Source organism: Micrasema longulum, unplaced genomic scaffold, assembly GCF_059751315.1.
Source record: "Micrasema longulum isolate JH-2025_06_02 unplaced genomic scaffold, ASM5975131v1 h1tg000244l, whole genome shotgun sequence".
Taxonomy (NCBI): domain Eukaryota; kingdom Metazoa; phylum Arthropoda; class Insecta; order Trichoptera; family Brachycentridae; genus Micrasema; species Micrasema longulum.
In genome coordinates this window covers 827,133-842,148 of record NW_028277449.1, presented here as the reverse complement: position 1 = coordinate 842,148, position 15,016 = coordinate 827,133, and the positions used below count along the sequence as shown (strand labels likewise).

The following is a 15,016-nucleotide window of genomic DNA, read 5'->3' as shown; positions in this document are numbered from 1 at the left end:
AAAGTTTCTCTAAAATGCATCAAAAAAATAATTAAAATGAACTACTTTAAATGTCATCACAATTATTTCTAAATCAACCTATGATAAAGAGTGTTGTGGTGTTCCAGTTTCTAGGAAGCCAACCCACTAATCGGAACAACTCACCAAAGGGAACTAGTGACTTTATGCGCTGAGTAATAAAAAAAATGAAAAACTTTAAAAAATCGTAGCGATGATAATACGATACCTAAGATTGATAGTCTATTAACAAATAAAAAACGCCTATTCTCAAAACTCAGTATTTTTCTGTTTTGGGCCCTAGTAAGTGAGGTGCCACGATTTGTATCCATAGAGGAGAATAAATGTTATGCAAGCATTATATAGGCGGCATTTGGTTTTCACTGAGTAAATTTCCGATCTCCAGACAGCTTCCATGCTTTTCAATGTGCCTCCTGCCACTCCTAGACTGCACTCCTAGTTATTATAGAGAGCAATCTGCCATTTTCTGTAACACATACTCCCGTATATTTGAAACTCTCGGACCTTTTGGTGGATTGGTTTGACAGAGTCAAGGAATGTTAGACATCAAGGCACGAAATGTTACAAAGTATGAGTTTTTGCAATATTGATTTTTAAACCCATGTATGCGGAGTACCTATTTAGGCCTGAAATAATTTACAATGGACTGAAAACCTCTGATTGAATCGTCAATTATAACCCCATCATCAACATACTCTAGGTCGCATAGTTATTTTCATTTATTCATTTGATTTTTTCGTAGAAATACATTCTCGTATATAGGTATTACAAAAAAAAACGCATCCCAAGCTCTAAAGCCAAGAGCCCTGTATTGAGCAGGGATACAACATAATAGAAAGTGGAAGCATGTACATTATTAAATAATGGCAAAAAAAAAAACAAATTAGAAAGAAGAAGATACATATCCGTTGACTTAGTGGAATTGATTTTTTTAAGATGAAGTCCATAAGGATTATAAAAAATAACGGTGCATGGACGCAACCTTGACGAACTCTGGTGGTGCTCTCAAACAAATTATTTGTGACAACGTCATCGATTTTAATTCGGCATTCATTATTTGAGTGGAGGGCTTTGGAAAGTTCGACTAGTTTTAAATAAAATTGTAAATACAAAAAAAAAACAAGCAATTCATTTAAACCAAATAAAATAAATGAAATTTGTTTGCCTGTAAAACCTGTTAACAGGTTATTGTTTTATCGAAGAGATTTTTTGCCATAGTTTAATGCTAAACACTATAAAAAGTATTAGAGAATTAGTCCATTAGAAATATATCACTCATCTTTTTTATCTTACCATAAATATAATGGTTATATAAATAGTGCATTATTACTCTGAGAATGTAAAATTATATTTGATTATTGAAATAAAATACTTCACATATTTTTCATAAAAATTTCAATAATCAAGAACTTTCGTTACGAATATTAATTTGCTATATTTTTTGTCATCTGGTATTATCAAAGACCAAAACAGAATCTGTGTTTTGTTAGTGTTTGCCTGTTTGCTGTCATCCTGTTTCTGTTGTGTTATCTATGGCGTATAGTCACCGGCCCCGGTATTCGTACTTTACAGATTGTGCAAAAACGTAAAAAGATAAAATATAACTACTTATAGAAAAGAAAATGTGATATAGTTTTTGAAAATGGAGTCGGAAGAAAATTCAGTGGTTATTTCTGAAACATTGAAACTCAAAAACGCGCTAACGTTAGCGCGAAACGAAATAAATAATTTGAGGTTAGTATTAGAAAGCATCAATATTGAATAAATTGTGGACGTGTTGTTTTTATAATTTTATTACGTTTTCACGATTTTTATTTTGTCTGCTTTTAGGCAACAGGTCGTATCTTTGAAACACAGCCACAAGAAAGATTATGACCACATAAAGCAAACTCTTGAATTCTGGACTTGTGGAAAATGCACCTCGAACGGTAAGATTGACCTGGAATTCGATTTGTTTTACTGATTTGCGTCCATATTAAACTCCACTGGAAATCTGTAATGACCGTGCCCTTTTTTAGATTCTAACGCATCCTCAAGTACAAGTCTTAATCCCTCGTCATTATCTGAAGAAGAAACAACCCTTCCTTACAAGTTTATTGGTCATGTCGAAACCGGATTCGCTAGCAAACGAGCAGTTCCTCGACAGCCAGGAATATTGTCTCAGTCGCAAGGAATCATTAGAATAGATAATCGCGTTTTGACGAATCCACAACATGCTTTAGAAGGACTCGAACAATTTTCTCACATGTGGTAAGTCATTCTTCATTCAGTAATAACATTGGTTATTCTTACTCAGGCATCATCATCATTAAACCCTTATCCACACCTGATGATTTGTACTTTGAAATTCTAAATCTTTCAATTTACTACAATAAGCACATTGTATGAAACACTTGTCAGCAATGTACTAGAACAGTGTTTCTTAACCTGTGGTCCGCGGACCCCTGGGGTTTCGCGAATATAATTATGGGGGTCTGCAGTCTCATCTCTGGACCATTAAACAATAATAAATAAATGTCTCCAAAATTTTCGTAATCGCCACGCTTACTTAACACGGCGAACGTGCGACAGCGAACAGTGTATGAGACTGACGTGCCCTTAACGAGCTGAACTTGAGTCTACAAAGAAGAGATAATAACATCTCCAAACTAAAGATAAAATTGAAACGATGCTTAAAAAGCTTGACCTTTGGTCAAATCGTACAATTAAAAAAAAACTAAAATTACTTTCCTACACTGCGTTTTTGGAATCCTCTGCTTGAGCAATGTTGCCAACACAAGTACAAGACAAAATAATTAAACACTCCCGGGCTTTAAAGTCTTCTTTTCGGGATTATTTTCCAGTACCCATTAAACATAAAAATTTATAGAAATATCTTGTGATTCAGCATTGAAATGTTATTTCAAAGAATCCTCTTTATCAAGTTTTTGGGTGATATAATATAATAGTATAATATTATGGATAACTTTATAAAGTGCCATTTTCGTAATAAAATACCTCAAGGGCACTTTACAAAGTGATTATATAAAGAAATAAATTTAATTTTAACTTTCTAATTTAAGAAAAATAATGTACTTTGTCACCACATGCTAAGAATTTATTCAAACGATTTAGAGAACACGTGGGTTTTAAGTTTCTTCCGAAACATCACTTTACTCTTACAGTTTGTATGTTGGGTGAATGTAAAGAAATATCAGAAGAAGCACTGAAATATTTACTGCTTTTCTCAACCACATATCTCTGTGAAAAGGCATTCTCTGCTCTTGTATATACTAAAAACAAATACAGAAATAGATTACAAGTGGAATCCGATTTGAGATTACAACTTTGTAGTAACACCAACCTTCACATTGATTAACCGTATTGGTGTTGCTGTTGTGCGTTAATTATTAACATATTTTTTTTATTAAAAAGTTTTTTTGTATTACTAAAATAAATGGTCCGAAATTTATTGCTGGTTTTTTTTACTAAGGGGGTCCTTGAAAATTGTGCTTGATTTCCTAGGGGTCCGCGGCTGAAAAAGGTTAGGAAACGCTGTACTAGAGTACTGTTCCATAATGATGAAGTTCGGTGGTTATTTGATTTTTTATTTATTTGTTAATAGACTATCAAAATTAAACAGTTAATATTATCTTCGAAATTACACCACCTGCGACGTGGCAAGTTCAAGTCGGTGAGTTTTTCTGACATTAAAAAAAACACCCAATACCTGCTAATTTGTACCTGCTAAATGTGAAAATACACAAAATGTTTTAAATTATGGCTGGCCCGGAAACCGGAAATCTATCACAACAACAATGCTATAATTAATTGTTATTGGATAAACACATCTTCACATGAACTTGTGACATTTCAAAGAAGTTAATTTTTTCATACATTTTCAAGAAACATCGTGACAACTTTTTTGCTCTATTTTTTAATGTGTAATAGAAAATATTTTTATATTCAATTTCCCACAGCACTGATCTTCCTCATTTGGGACCCTTCTGAGTTGAATCACATCCAAGGTTTAAAAGTGATTTTTCGATACTTCTATCTCGAAGAAAATAATGATTAAATTTGTATATTTAAAGCGCTAACTTTGTTGTCATTTATTATAAAAAAAATAAGGAAAACAACTTTGTTTTTGACCACTTATTTTTTAATTAATAATGATTTGATGGCCCCTGACTGAGTCATCAATAATGACAATGCCATCAACCGCCATCAGCAGAGTCTTTGAGAGGAGAAAGAAATCGATATTCCACTGCCCGCATTGTTAAATTAATGTTTGAAAAATAAAAATCCAAAAAAATTTACACTTAATTTTAAAACCGCGTAAAATGGAAGTCTGTTGTATTTGACTGTGGTTTGTTTTTCAGGATTCTTTTCTATTTCCACGCCAACGATAGTAATCACACTAAAGCTAAAGTGGCTCCACCACGTATGAATGGAACAAGAATGGGAGTATTTGCTACTCGATCTCCTCACCGCCCTTCGCCTATTGGATTATCGCTTGTAAAGATCAACAGTGTCGAAGGTATGGATCTTATAATGATTATCTTTGATAATATCCTGCTCAAATCTTTAGAGTTTATTTATTTGTGTTTAACAATAATTTTTCAAAGAAAACATCATCAAACCCTTATCCGCCCATTGTTAAACTAAATTCAGCCTCAAGTCAATAATTTATTTGCTTACGGAGGCATTCTAAAATATTACTCCAGGCGTAATCTTTCAAATATATAAGGGCTATTTAAGGCCTGTATTGAAATATGGATACCAAGTATGGACTCCCTACTTTACTAAAGATATTGAGCTACTGGAAAAAGTCTAAAGATGTGCTATGGAAATTTCCAATCACTCAAAAGGATGCCTTACTACCGTAGATTAAAAGCACTTGGACATACATCATTGGAAGAACGACTAAAGTGAGGAAATTTGATAGAACTTTCGAAGATACCAAATGATTACTATGACGGCCCCCTGCAACAGACGTATCAATTAAATCCTAAAATCAATTTACAGGGTCATAACTGGACGCTCCATCGTCCCCAATTCCATCTCAATACCAAGAAAAACTTCCTTTCCAGCAGGGTGGTTTCAAACTGGAATAAATTGCCAAGACTGGTTGTCTATTCCATTTCAGACAACCAGTTCAAAAACCGATTGAATTTGCTCTTTACAAGCACTACTTGTTTTACCAAAAAAGGTTTTTTTCGAAATACAATCTCCATTGCATATTGTCACTAAATAAACAATTGAACATACATTAAATCGATTCAGATAATAAAATCTGATAAGGAGAATTATAATAAATAATTACGACCATACAACTTTATAAATTTCAAATGCAGATAAATAAACATCCTTGTTTTTCCGCAATGTTTGCACTTTGGTTAGGGATAAAGAAAACTTTTTACACACTTCAATGTTTTTAGTGCCATGTTCCATTTCAAAAACCATTTTCACAAATTGAGAGATCTTCCTATTGTTATTAGACATGTTTATAATTCAGGCGTTAGTTTTCAACTGATCTGACATCACCCACTCGTAATGTTTTATTATGCATTGACCATAATCATAGAATACTATTTTTTTTTATTGAAAAACATCGTAAAAACCCTCATAACCGGGATGTCATTTATAAACTACAAGAAAGTTGTAAAATGTAATGGCCGGTATTTACTGAGTTTGCAAAGCTTGTATTTTTTTACCCACAATTCCATTCATGTGTGTGAAGCTTTTTCAATATTGTCAGTGAAAGCACCAATCAGGTACCTGGACACATAGTATTATAAACATAATCCGATCCCAGTGCCTAGCGGCATCAGTCTTAAGTTAGCCGGCCGTTTGGATTTTATTATTACTTACATTCTTATTTCTAAAATTATGATTTCGAATGGTTGAAGATTTTTTGCCCAATTATTGACAGTATTTTTGTTCAGTATGTCCAACCAAAATCATAAACTAAAATGTCAACGAATATTTCTTCATTATATAATATTTCCGTGATTGTTAGAACCAAGTTCGACTGGATTCATATTTTTTTAAATAAATATTATACCGTAGGATATCTATCTGACTTAATATTTTTTAAATCTTGTTCTCAGATAATTGTATTTTCTTTTCTGGAGTGGACATGGTGGATAGAACTCCAGTTTTGGATATTAAGCCTTTTATACCTCAGTATGACAGCCCGTACCCGACTCAGCTCAGTAGACCACCAGGCAGGTTACACTGGCACAGAATGAGAAGGAATTCTTCCAATGATAGAGATTTGGACATCCAAGGTAATTTAGAAATTTAATCCTACCTTGAATTGCATTTGAGAAATGTCTTTTTGGGCATAATAAAACTATCTCTGTGTGCAGCCATTAAACGCTGATGCATTTGCACACAAAATCTATTTACAGTGAAACTTTACTTAAGGACAGGCAGTAGGCCAGCGACCATATATTTTGTACGCTTCTGTTTTTGTACTTTTATACTGTAATATTTATACATTTCAGAACGCTTACTTATTGGAGAGTCGAGTTCTTCCGGAGATCAGATGGATGGTTCTGTACTGTCCGATTCCAGCCCCAATAGTGATGTAAGAGTTCTAGATGGAAGAGATTCCGATGAAGTATTTCAGCACCCTCAGGATATGCATTCCAACTTAGATCATAATCAATATTTAGACAGGTAAAACATATCACTTTAGCTTTCTTTCTAGTAACTTGTTTAATCCATGTCCACTCCCTGGTGGAACATATCGACTTAGTTCAGGACAAAGGCTTTTAACCACAAATATTTCAAGCATTTTTTAACCAATTACGTAGGTCTTATACATGTTCCAACAAATAGTATTTAAACCGCAAATGCCTATTGGCGCAATCCTTTTGCTAGAATGGTTAAAAACGCATTAAAACTAATAAACAACAAAAAAAAGGCAAAATCGTGGTTTGAAGCCTTTGTCCTAAACACAGTTGATATGGTATTTATAAAATATCTACAGGCCTCTCTGTCTGCGGCCAACTCCCATGTGTCCTGCCAAGTCAGGTCCGCATCCCGTAATTCATATGTGAACTGCCGACGAACTGTCAGCCGTAGACGTCCAGGACTGCAGAGAACCTGATGCCTTGTTAAGTAGACAATCGTGGTTAAGGCTCTCAGCGGGCATTCGTTATTGGCCCACCTAAGTGTATCACGTATACTTGATGAAGGTTATCAGCAGAGGTTTCTTCGTCCGTTGTCTTAATTCAACGTTCCTTACGAAGTCAAACCATTTGTAAATGGGGGTCGGTGCTAAATAAGCTCTTGACATTACTGCGATCTGTGTAGATTTATTGTGGTGCAAAATGTCACCCACCCAGTATTTTTCCGAGGCATCTATTCTCAAAACTCCATAGTTTGCTGATTTGGGCCCTAGTGAGTTGTCACGATTCGCATCTGTAGATGAGAATAGGTGCGGTGCAATGCATGTATTGTAAAGGCAATATTTCGTTTTTACTGAGTAAACGTCTGATATCCAGACAACTTTAATACTGTTGAATGTGGCGGCTGCTAATCCTAGCTGCTCTCCCAGCACTTTGAATGGTGCTTTCTATTTCATACTCTACCACTACTCTCCCGGTGGTGCGATTCTGAACGCTCTCACGAGTGTAGATCACGGCGGCCCCCGTGGTGTAGTGGTCAAGACGCTTGACTCACGCACGGAAGGTTCCGGGTTCGATTCCCGGTGAGAACACAAAAATTAAAAATGTAATTTTTCTCAAGCCTGGGTGCTCTGTGATGTAATTCACCACTGTAATTAGGCCTCCTGGCCAGTTGTGGTGCAAAAAAAAAAAAAAAAAATGTAAAAAAATGTAAAAAAAAAAAACATTTGCTAGAGCGTAATTAGTTCGTAAATTACGTGCAAGCGAAGCATTCTCTACTCTTTCGACTTCTTTCTAATATAATAAAAATAAAAAAAAACATTTTTTTATCTCATTGTCATCATTACCTTAACTGCACCTGGGTCCTGCTTTTTTATTCCACTTGCAGCGAATCTATGGGCAAATTGATTGCAGTATGGAGAAAAAAATAACAATGAAAAAGGGCACAAGTCATATATAAATATACATATGCGAATTTTTAAAGAAATAAATATGACTCCTTGTAGAAAATACTCTATTTAAATATATAGAAGTTGATAATTTTAAGTTATATCTTTTGTAATTAATAAAAAACTATTGAGACCTTAGCTGTCAATCAGTAAAACAGCCATATTGTAAACTTACACCACACAGACTTATGCTCCTTTTCCGTGTCAGCACAGATATAATGTTATAATAACTGAATTAAGTAATGCCCAGTTCATTTTATTCATCACAAGTCTTTTGGTCCATTTGACACTAAGAATATCAGAGTTAACACGTTTCTCGCAATCTGCCGCTAATCTGAACAAAGAGATGTTTTGTCGTCTACTGTGCTCTTACTAAATACGACCGGTGTATTTATAAACTTATTTTTATTTTAGATCTTCCACTATATCAACTTCCCAAAGAGAGGCCCCAGAAGGAAGTGAGGGACCCTCTTCTCCCACACCACAAGGTGAATTTATTATTATTATAGGGGCACGTCAGGGTCACCATTTATAGAATATTCATTTGAGAGTGCGGATTATAAACATGAACACGGATTAGATTTGAAATATTTATTACTAGAAGTTACACACTTGTTACGGACGTTGTATAGACTCAGCAGCCCTTCCTGGGGCCTCATGAATAATGAATAGTGTAGAAACCTCGGTATATGTAACACGAAATGCCACCTCCCCAATAAAGACTTTATTTGTTACCTTCGGGGCAGGCTTTCGTTATACCGAGGCCTATAGAATTAGGATTTTATTATCAAATTTATAAATATATCGCATTGCCCTTATTTGATTAATAATAATATTTTCTCTGTACATGTTTCTTACGGCGCGGTCTGCACCTAGTGCGGGCGGGTGGCGGGGGGAGGGAGTCCTTATACGTGGCGAGAGAGAGATAGACAGCGCTATTCTCTCGCGACGGGATTGGTCGGCTTACTTCCGCCCGCCATTGGCCGGCCTGTGTTGGCCGCGCAGATTTGTTATGTATAAAACGACGCAGCGCCGTCAAATAAATCAGTCTCTATCTTTCACTCGTGTTTGAATCATCTCCCGCTCTACTCTCCGCCGATACCGACTATGCTACAAGACCTCCGCCTGCCCTTGGATTCGACTTCTGGACTTCTCACCTTACGGATCCCGACCGCGGCGCTCTCTTGGAATTAAAAGTCCTTTTCAGGACTACTAGTCGAATCGGCTTTTCGCTGCAGTGAACCAGTGCTTGTGCTTCACCCTTCGGTTCCCGCCGCCAGTGAAATGAAGTGTGTGCTTCGTTCTTCGGTTTCCGCTACCTTACAAACAGCGGAAGAGACGACCTTGTGAAGAGTGGTGGACCCGCTAACTCGTCGGTAGCGCGTCAGCAAGTGAACAGTGGTTATGAGTACAAAGGATGTTGAAGTTGTGACAATATAAAATCGGGTTGTGGTCCTGTGGCTAGTGTCTCGGACTCACGGACTGAAGGTCCGTGGTTCGAATCCCACTCTACCCCAACTTGATTCCATTTTCTAATAGTGCGTTATTTACAACTCGTTTAAAATGGCCCTCAAAATTAAATATTTGGGTTAATCATAAGAACGCAAATATTTCTTTTTAAAAAAATAAAAAAAAATATTTTAACAATGCATACTTACATAATTCGCAACCACACTGTAAATACTAAAGTTTTATCAAATCTGTTAAAGACATTTTAAATATTTCTTCTGCCTAACTCTTAACTTTTACATACATCTACTACCTGCTAAGGAATTATTGTTGGTTGTGAATTTTTAGTAATAAATATAAATGTTCATGGAAGCAGAAAGAGAGGGAAGGAAAGTAGAGTTGGAACTATACCATGTCTTCTCCCTTTTATGTACTTTTTATTAAATTTTTATAATATCTCTTTTTTTAGTATTTAAGTAAATGTATGTGCAATGTAGTTACTATCTGAAATTGTTTCAGGTAATGTTCGTATAGCCAATTGGATAACCAATCCTCCCGTGGCTCAATTGAGTGTCCAATTTGCCGATGACTGCTTGAGCAAACTTGAAAATTTAATGGGTTCTCAGGTATGTACCTATATTTCAAATTTATATTAAAATATTTATAGTTGCATATTTGGAATTTGGAAAATAATGTACACAAATTATGTTAACACTGAATAATGTGTACATGGGTTTGAGTTCAGTAAATTAGATCAAAACAGTGGTGAGTTAATTTAACAAATAATTATTTAAACCGTTTTAAAATAAGAGCTCCACGCATTAAAAAAAAAATGAGTTCAACAATTAACAAATTACAACAGGGATAGAGAATACCTTAAATGAGGGAATATGGAAATCTAGGCATTTACAGGGCTTATGACCTGTCATTGGCTGGTTTAATTGGCCACTTGACACACTGTGTAACATTCACCATTTTGCCTATGTTTGAACATCCATATTTCTTCAATCTCTTCACAACAAAAAAGGTTTCAGCTCTTTAACTTCACTAAAATCAACAAATGGAAGAATTTAAGAAATATGGATGTTCAAACATAGGCAAAATGGTGAATGTTACACAGTGTGTAAAGTGGCCACTTAAACCAGACAATGACACGTCATAAGCCCTGTAAATAAATGTCTAGACTTCCATATTCCCTTATTTAAGGTATTCTCCATCCCTGTTGTAATTTGTTAAGCTTAATGACTCCCGAGGGGGTGAAATCCAGTCTTTTGTCTACGAACATTTGGACAAATTCAAATATTGTAGTTCAACAATTTTCTGAGTATGTCCAAATGTTTGCAGACAGGCTTGATTTTCTCTCTAGGGAGTTATTTAGATCTAGATTTGTTGCAACACAGAGGGAAAACATTTTCGAGAAGGGAATATGGAAGTCTAGGAATTTACAGGGCTTATGACCTATATATTCAATAGAATATTCATATTCAATAGAATATTCATATTCAATTGAATATTATTACAAAAAATTATCCGGCGACGTCTTATGTTGAGAGCCTCTGACTTGCAAAGGATTTAAAAAAGGGTCATAAATGAACATAGTTATGAGAAAATGAGATATTGGTGTTATCGGGCGCAGTAAGGTCAATTCTATGTTCCGCTAAAAACAGCCAGACCGTTTTCAAACAAAATACTTTAATAATCACCTTCTGAAAATGATGCCGATCACAAAAACGGCATTTCTCAATTTGCAAAAAACGCCCACAGCACTAGCAAAATCTTAGGGTATTTGAAAAATCATTAAAGCTGGTCAAATACACAATTAGATTCTTGTTAAAAAAAACTAATGTATTCATTGTTTATGATTTGTCAGAGTCAAAAACATTCAAAATGTTGTGTAGATTTGATTAGTTACTCTTTTTACAAAAGTGCTATTATCTCAGTTTCACTTTTCTTTGGTTGTCTGCTTTCTTCATAACTACGTTCAAATGAGTCTTTTGTTAAAAAATTTCATCTGGTACATTGTAAATAAGTATTGTTATTGAGAAATCTTATGAAAAAAACCTGATGATTTTTTACTTACTTTTTGAATAAACTCAAAGGAAAAATACCCGATGATTTTTTACGTACCTTTTGAATAATAACCCAAAGGTAGGGCGGTTAATTAAAATAATTGCTCCTCATTTTTTTTGTAAAATCTATCAATTTTGACTATATTTTTTACAGGCAGCTGCTTCTAACATCCAGTCGACTATATGTTCCATCCTCTCGGAGGACCCCCGTTCAGTTTACGTCAGAGAGAGGTACAGTGAGGACCCGTATACCTGTGCCATACTCGGTCTCAGCATCACCTGCTTCTTTGATGACACGGCGCATGTGTGTCTTATAACCGACGTAGACAAGCTTACCAATATCTTGGATGAAGATGACAATAGTGTACAATAAGGTACAAACCGCCTTGGGTGAAGATAACAGTTGTAGGCACTAAAGCATGAGCCATCTTGGGGGAAGATGGCAGTGGGGGGCAGTCAGGGACAAATCACCTTGGGCGAAGTTAACGATTCTGTCGTCCTTCTAAATGATGTTTTAGTAAAATTATGCTTATTTGATTAAGGCCCAAGACACAAATAAGTCGGCCACTGATGCTAGGTATTTGATGTATTTACATACTCCCACATCCTGCCTTACATTTTTCGATATTTTTACAATTCAAAACGATGTGCGTCTCACTCAAAGATTGTCTTCAAACTGACAAATGAAATCATGTATTGTTACAATTATTTGTCAATGCCACCGCGCGCTGTAAGTTAAAACTTGCAATATAAATTTGTATGGAGACAAGCAGCACCAGCATTTTGAAATATGTATTTCCAAAGTTTGATTGAATTACAATGAAAATTTTATTACTTTGAAGTAGCTATAATGGATTTAAGAGTATTTTTAAACTTATTTTATCTGGGATTATGAAAGGGTTTTTAAATTAAATGTCTGTAACAGGCGCACGGAGCATGAGAAGAAAAGCAGTTTTGGGAGTTTTTACATTCCTGCATTTATTTCGCATGCATTATCGACAGAATCAAAAAAGGGATGCTGCGTTGGTTTAGACATGTAGAGCGAATGGACTGCGAAAGAACGGCTAAAAGGATCTACGATGCGAATGTTGATGGGTGCAGAAAACGAGGAAGACCGAGAAAGACATGGCACGATCAAGTCCATGAAATACTTGAAGATGGACATGTCAAAAGTAGGAATAGTCGGCGTGCGTGCATGAGAAGATGTATGAATGTAGAGGAAGCGAGGTCTGAATGCCAAGATAGAGTGATATGGCATTCCATCCTCTCTGCCTACCCTTACCGGGAAACGGCGTGATGGTTTTTTGTTGTTGCATTTATTTCTCATGGGATTTTAAAAACTTTGATTTAAGATTTCAATCACTTAGATATTTACCTGTCTAACTGTATAGAATTAACAGTTCAATCTTCAGTAATATTGCTTCTGTTGGAATGATGCTAAGTGATGTTTTAAATATCTGACCCTTAAATAAACATGTATTGTAAAATACGTGATTTATAAACTGTGTTTATTTGTTATCACTTTGAGACCCAAGTTTCATTAAAAATGAGATATAAAGGTTTTTTTCAAAAGCTGAAATTTTCTTATAACTAATTCAGGTATGAAAGGGTTCATAAACATAATATTTTAAAATAATGTTGTGTGTACGAGGTTTGATAAAAAATACACAGAATTAGTGTATTTTAATTTTTTTATATTTATTCCTCAATATTAATATTGTTTCCTTTAAAGTACAAAAAAATAAGCTCTTACAATAAATTACGTATTCAAGGTGATTTTCTCCCAAGATTATAGCATTAGAGCAGTGATTTTTTAACACGGTGTAAATATTTACCATTGGTATACTATCATTTTGTTTTTTTGATAGATAGTTTATTATGGAAACTAGAACCATCCAAAAACCCTTAAAAGCGCCAGTTTTATTTGTTTTGTTCTAGCGTATGGTATATAAATATGAGAACTATTTTTTAAAAACGCAAATAGTACCGACGGAATTTTCATTCTGATACCCTTTTAAAAATCATCACAATCGGTTCAGTTTTGAGGTGTGGAAAACGGGACAGCGGTTGATCTTGTCGATTTTACCTAGGCATAATCAGTCCGACATCGTCATCATTGAATAATTCATCGAAATTGTCTGACACCGCATTTTCTCAAATTCAAAATTGAAATATTCATATTTTTTTATCAAACCTTGTACAATGTGAGGTGTGTTAAAACAAAGATAACGTTCTCCAATGTTTTTTGTAGTTTATGAAAAAACATTCCAATTTCAGTTATGCAGTTTTTATAAAAAAAAACCTTCAATTTTTGCCTCAAGATACTCTCTGTATATGTGTTTTATTGCGATTAATTGGTAAATAATATATTTTTTTGTTTACTTTATAAAATATTTTATGTAAAAAATTATTTTAGATTCCTCACTAGGGAGATAAATCTGTTCTGAGGAGAAACAATGTAATATATTTTTTTTTACATATTTTACATGTCATTAAAATATTTTTTAAATTTCTTCTGTCCTAATTTTCTTCAGCCAGTTTTTAATTTCTCTTTTGAAATATTGTTTTTTTACCAGTCAACTTAATTGTATGTGGTAATTTTATGACTTCCTTTAAATTAATAGTTCATTTCAGTTTGTTTTTTTGTTTTTGTTCTGTAGCGTAAAGGAGACTGCCGTTGTTATTGCGTAAGTAGTTATGATAAGTCAAAAATGTATGAGTTACTGTCATCTATGCTCCGAAACCTTTACAGTTGTCAATAGTATTTTTGTTTCTCTAGCTATCGCCATTTTTGACTCATTTCAGACCAGTGATGGAGAGTACCGTCTTTGTTTTACACGCCTCGTGTATTTGGCTTCTTGACGAAAAAAAAAAATGTCTCTATTTATATTTAATCGTTTCGCCAAAATGTATGAATTTTTTAATATTAATTAAATTTCCATAATGTTGTTACTATTATGTTATTTATTCCAAAATTATGTTCATGAAAATAATGTATTATGTATTAAAGTAAGAATAAAAAATAAAACATTTTTTCAAATCAACAGTTGTTATATTTATTAGTTATTTTTTTGGCATTTAAAGTGTTGATATTCCAGTATTAGTCTACAAGATTTGGACATACTCAAAATTTTTAAATAGTGTTATCATCAGTCTAGGCTGAAATTTCCGAGAAAATATTACATCGTATTCTGGAAGGACACGACTCTGGACATACAAGGACAGTCGAATTCGGTTACAACACTCACGGCAATAGCGAGATCTCGGTCGTGACGAAGAAACATTTGTCAACATTTTCATTTATCAACAAATTACAACAGGGATGGAAAACATTTTAGAGAAGGAAATATGAAGATCTATTCATTCACGGAGCTTATGTCCTGTCATTGGCTGGTTTGAGTGGCCACTTTAC

The 15,016-nt window shown here is 34.5% G+C and overlaps 1 protein-coding gene across 1 annotated transcript; it reads left to right on the top strand.

The window, feature by feature from the left end:
• Positions 1–1,503: 1,503 nt before the first annotated feature.
• On the top strand, positions 1,504–14,640 carry LOC148283377 (tRNA (adenine(37)-N6)-methyltransferase). The gene is made up of 9 exons (XM_088223626.1): positions 1,504–1,752; positions 1,849–1,946; positions 2,037–2,268; positions 4,380–4,537; positions 6,111–6,290; positions 6,510–6,684; positions 8,501–8,574; positions 10,055–10,161; positions 11,759–14,640. The coding sequence occupies exons 1-9, from the start codon at positions 1,661–1,663 to the stop codon at positions 11,975–11,977; spliced, it is 1,335 nt and encodes a 444-aa protein (XP_088079752.1). The 5' UTR covers positions 1,504–1,660; the 3' UTR covers positions 11,978–14,640.
• Positions 14,641–15,016: the final 376 nt, after the last annotated feature.

What these genes read in the sequence shown, in the direction of transcription:
- LOC148283377 (XM_088223626.1), top strand. Translation starts at nt 1,661, where the DNA reads ATGGAGTCGGAAGAAAATTCAGTGGTTATTTCTGAAACATTGAAACTC. An exon ending in AAAGATCAACAGTGTCGAAG is followed by an intron (nt 4,538 to 6,110) that starts GTATGGATCTTA and finishes TCTTGTTCTCAG; the next exon opens with ATAATTGTATTTTCTTTTCT. An exon ending in TAGAGATTTGGACATCCAAG is followed by an intron (nt 6,291 to 6,509) that starts GTAATTTAGAAA and finishes TATACATTTCAG; the next exon opens with AACGCTTACTTATTGGAGAG.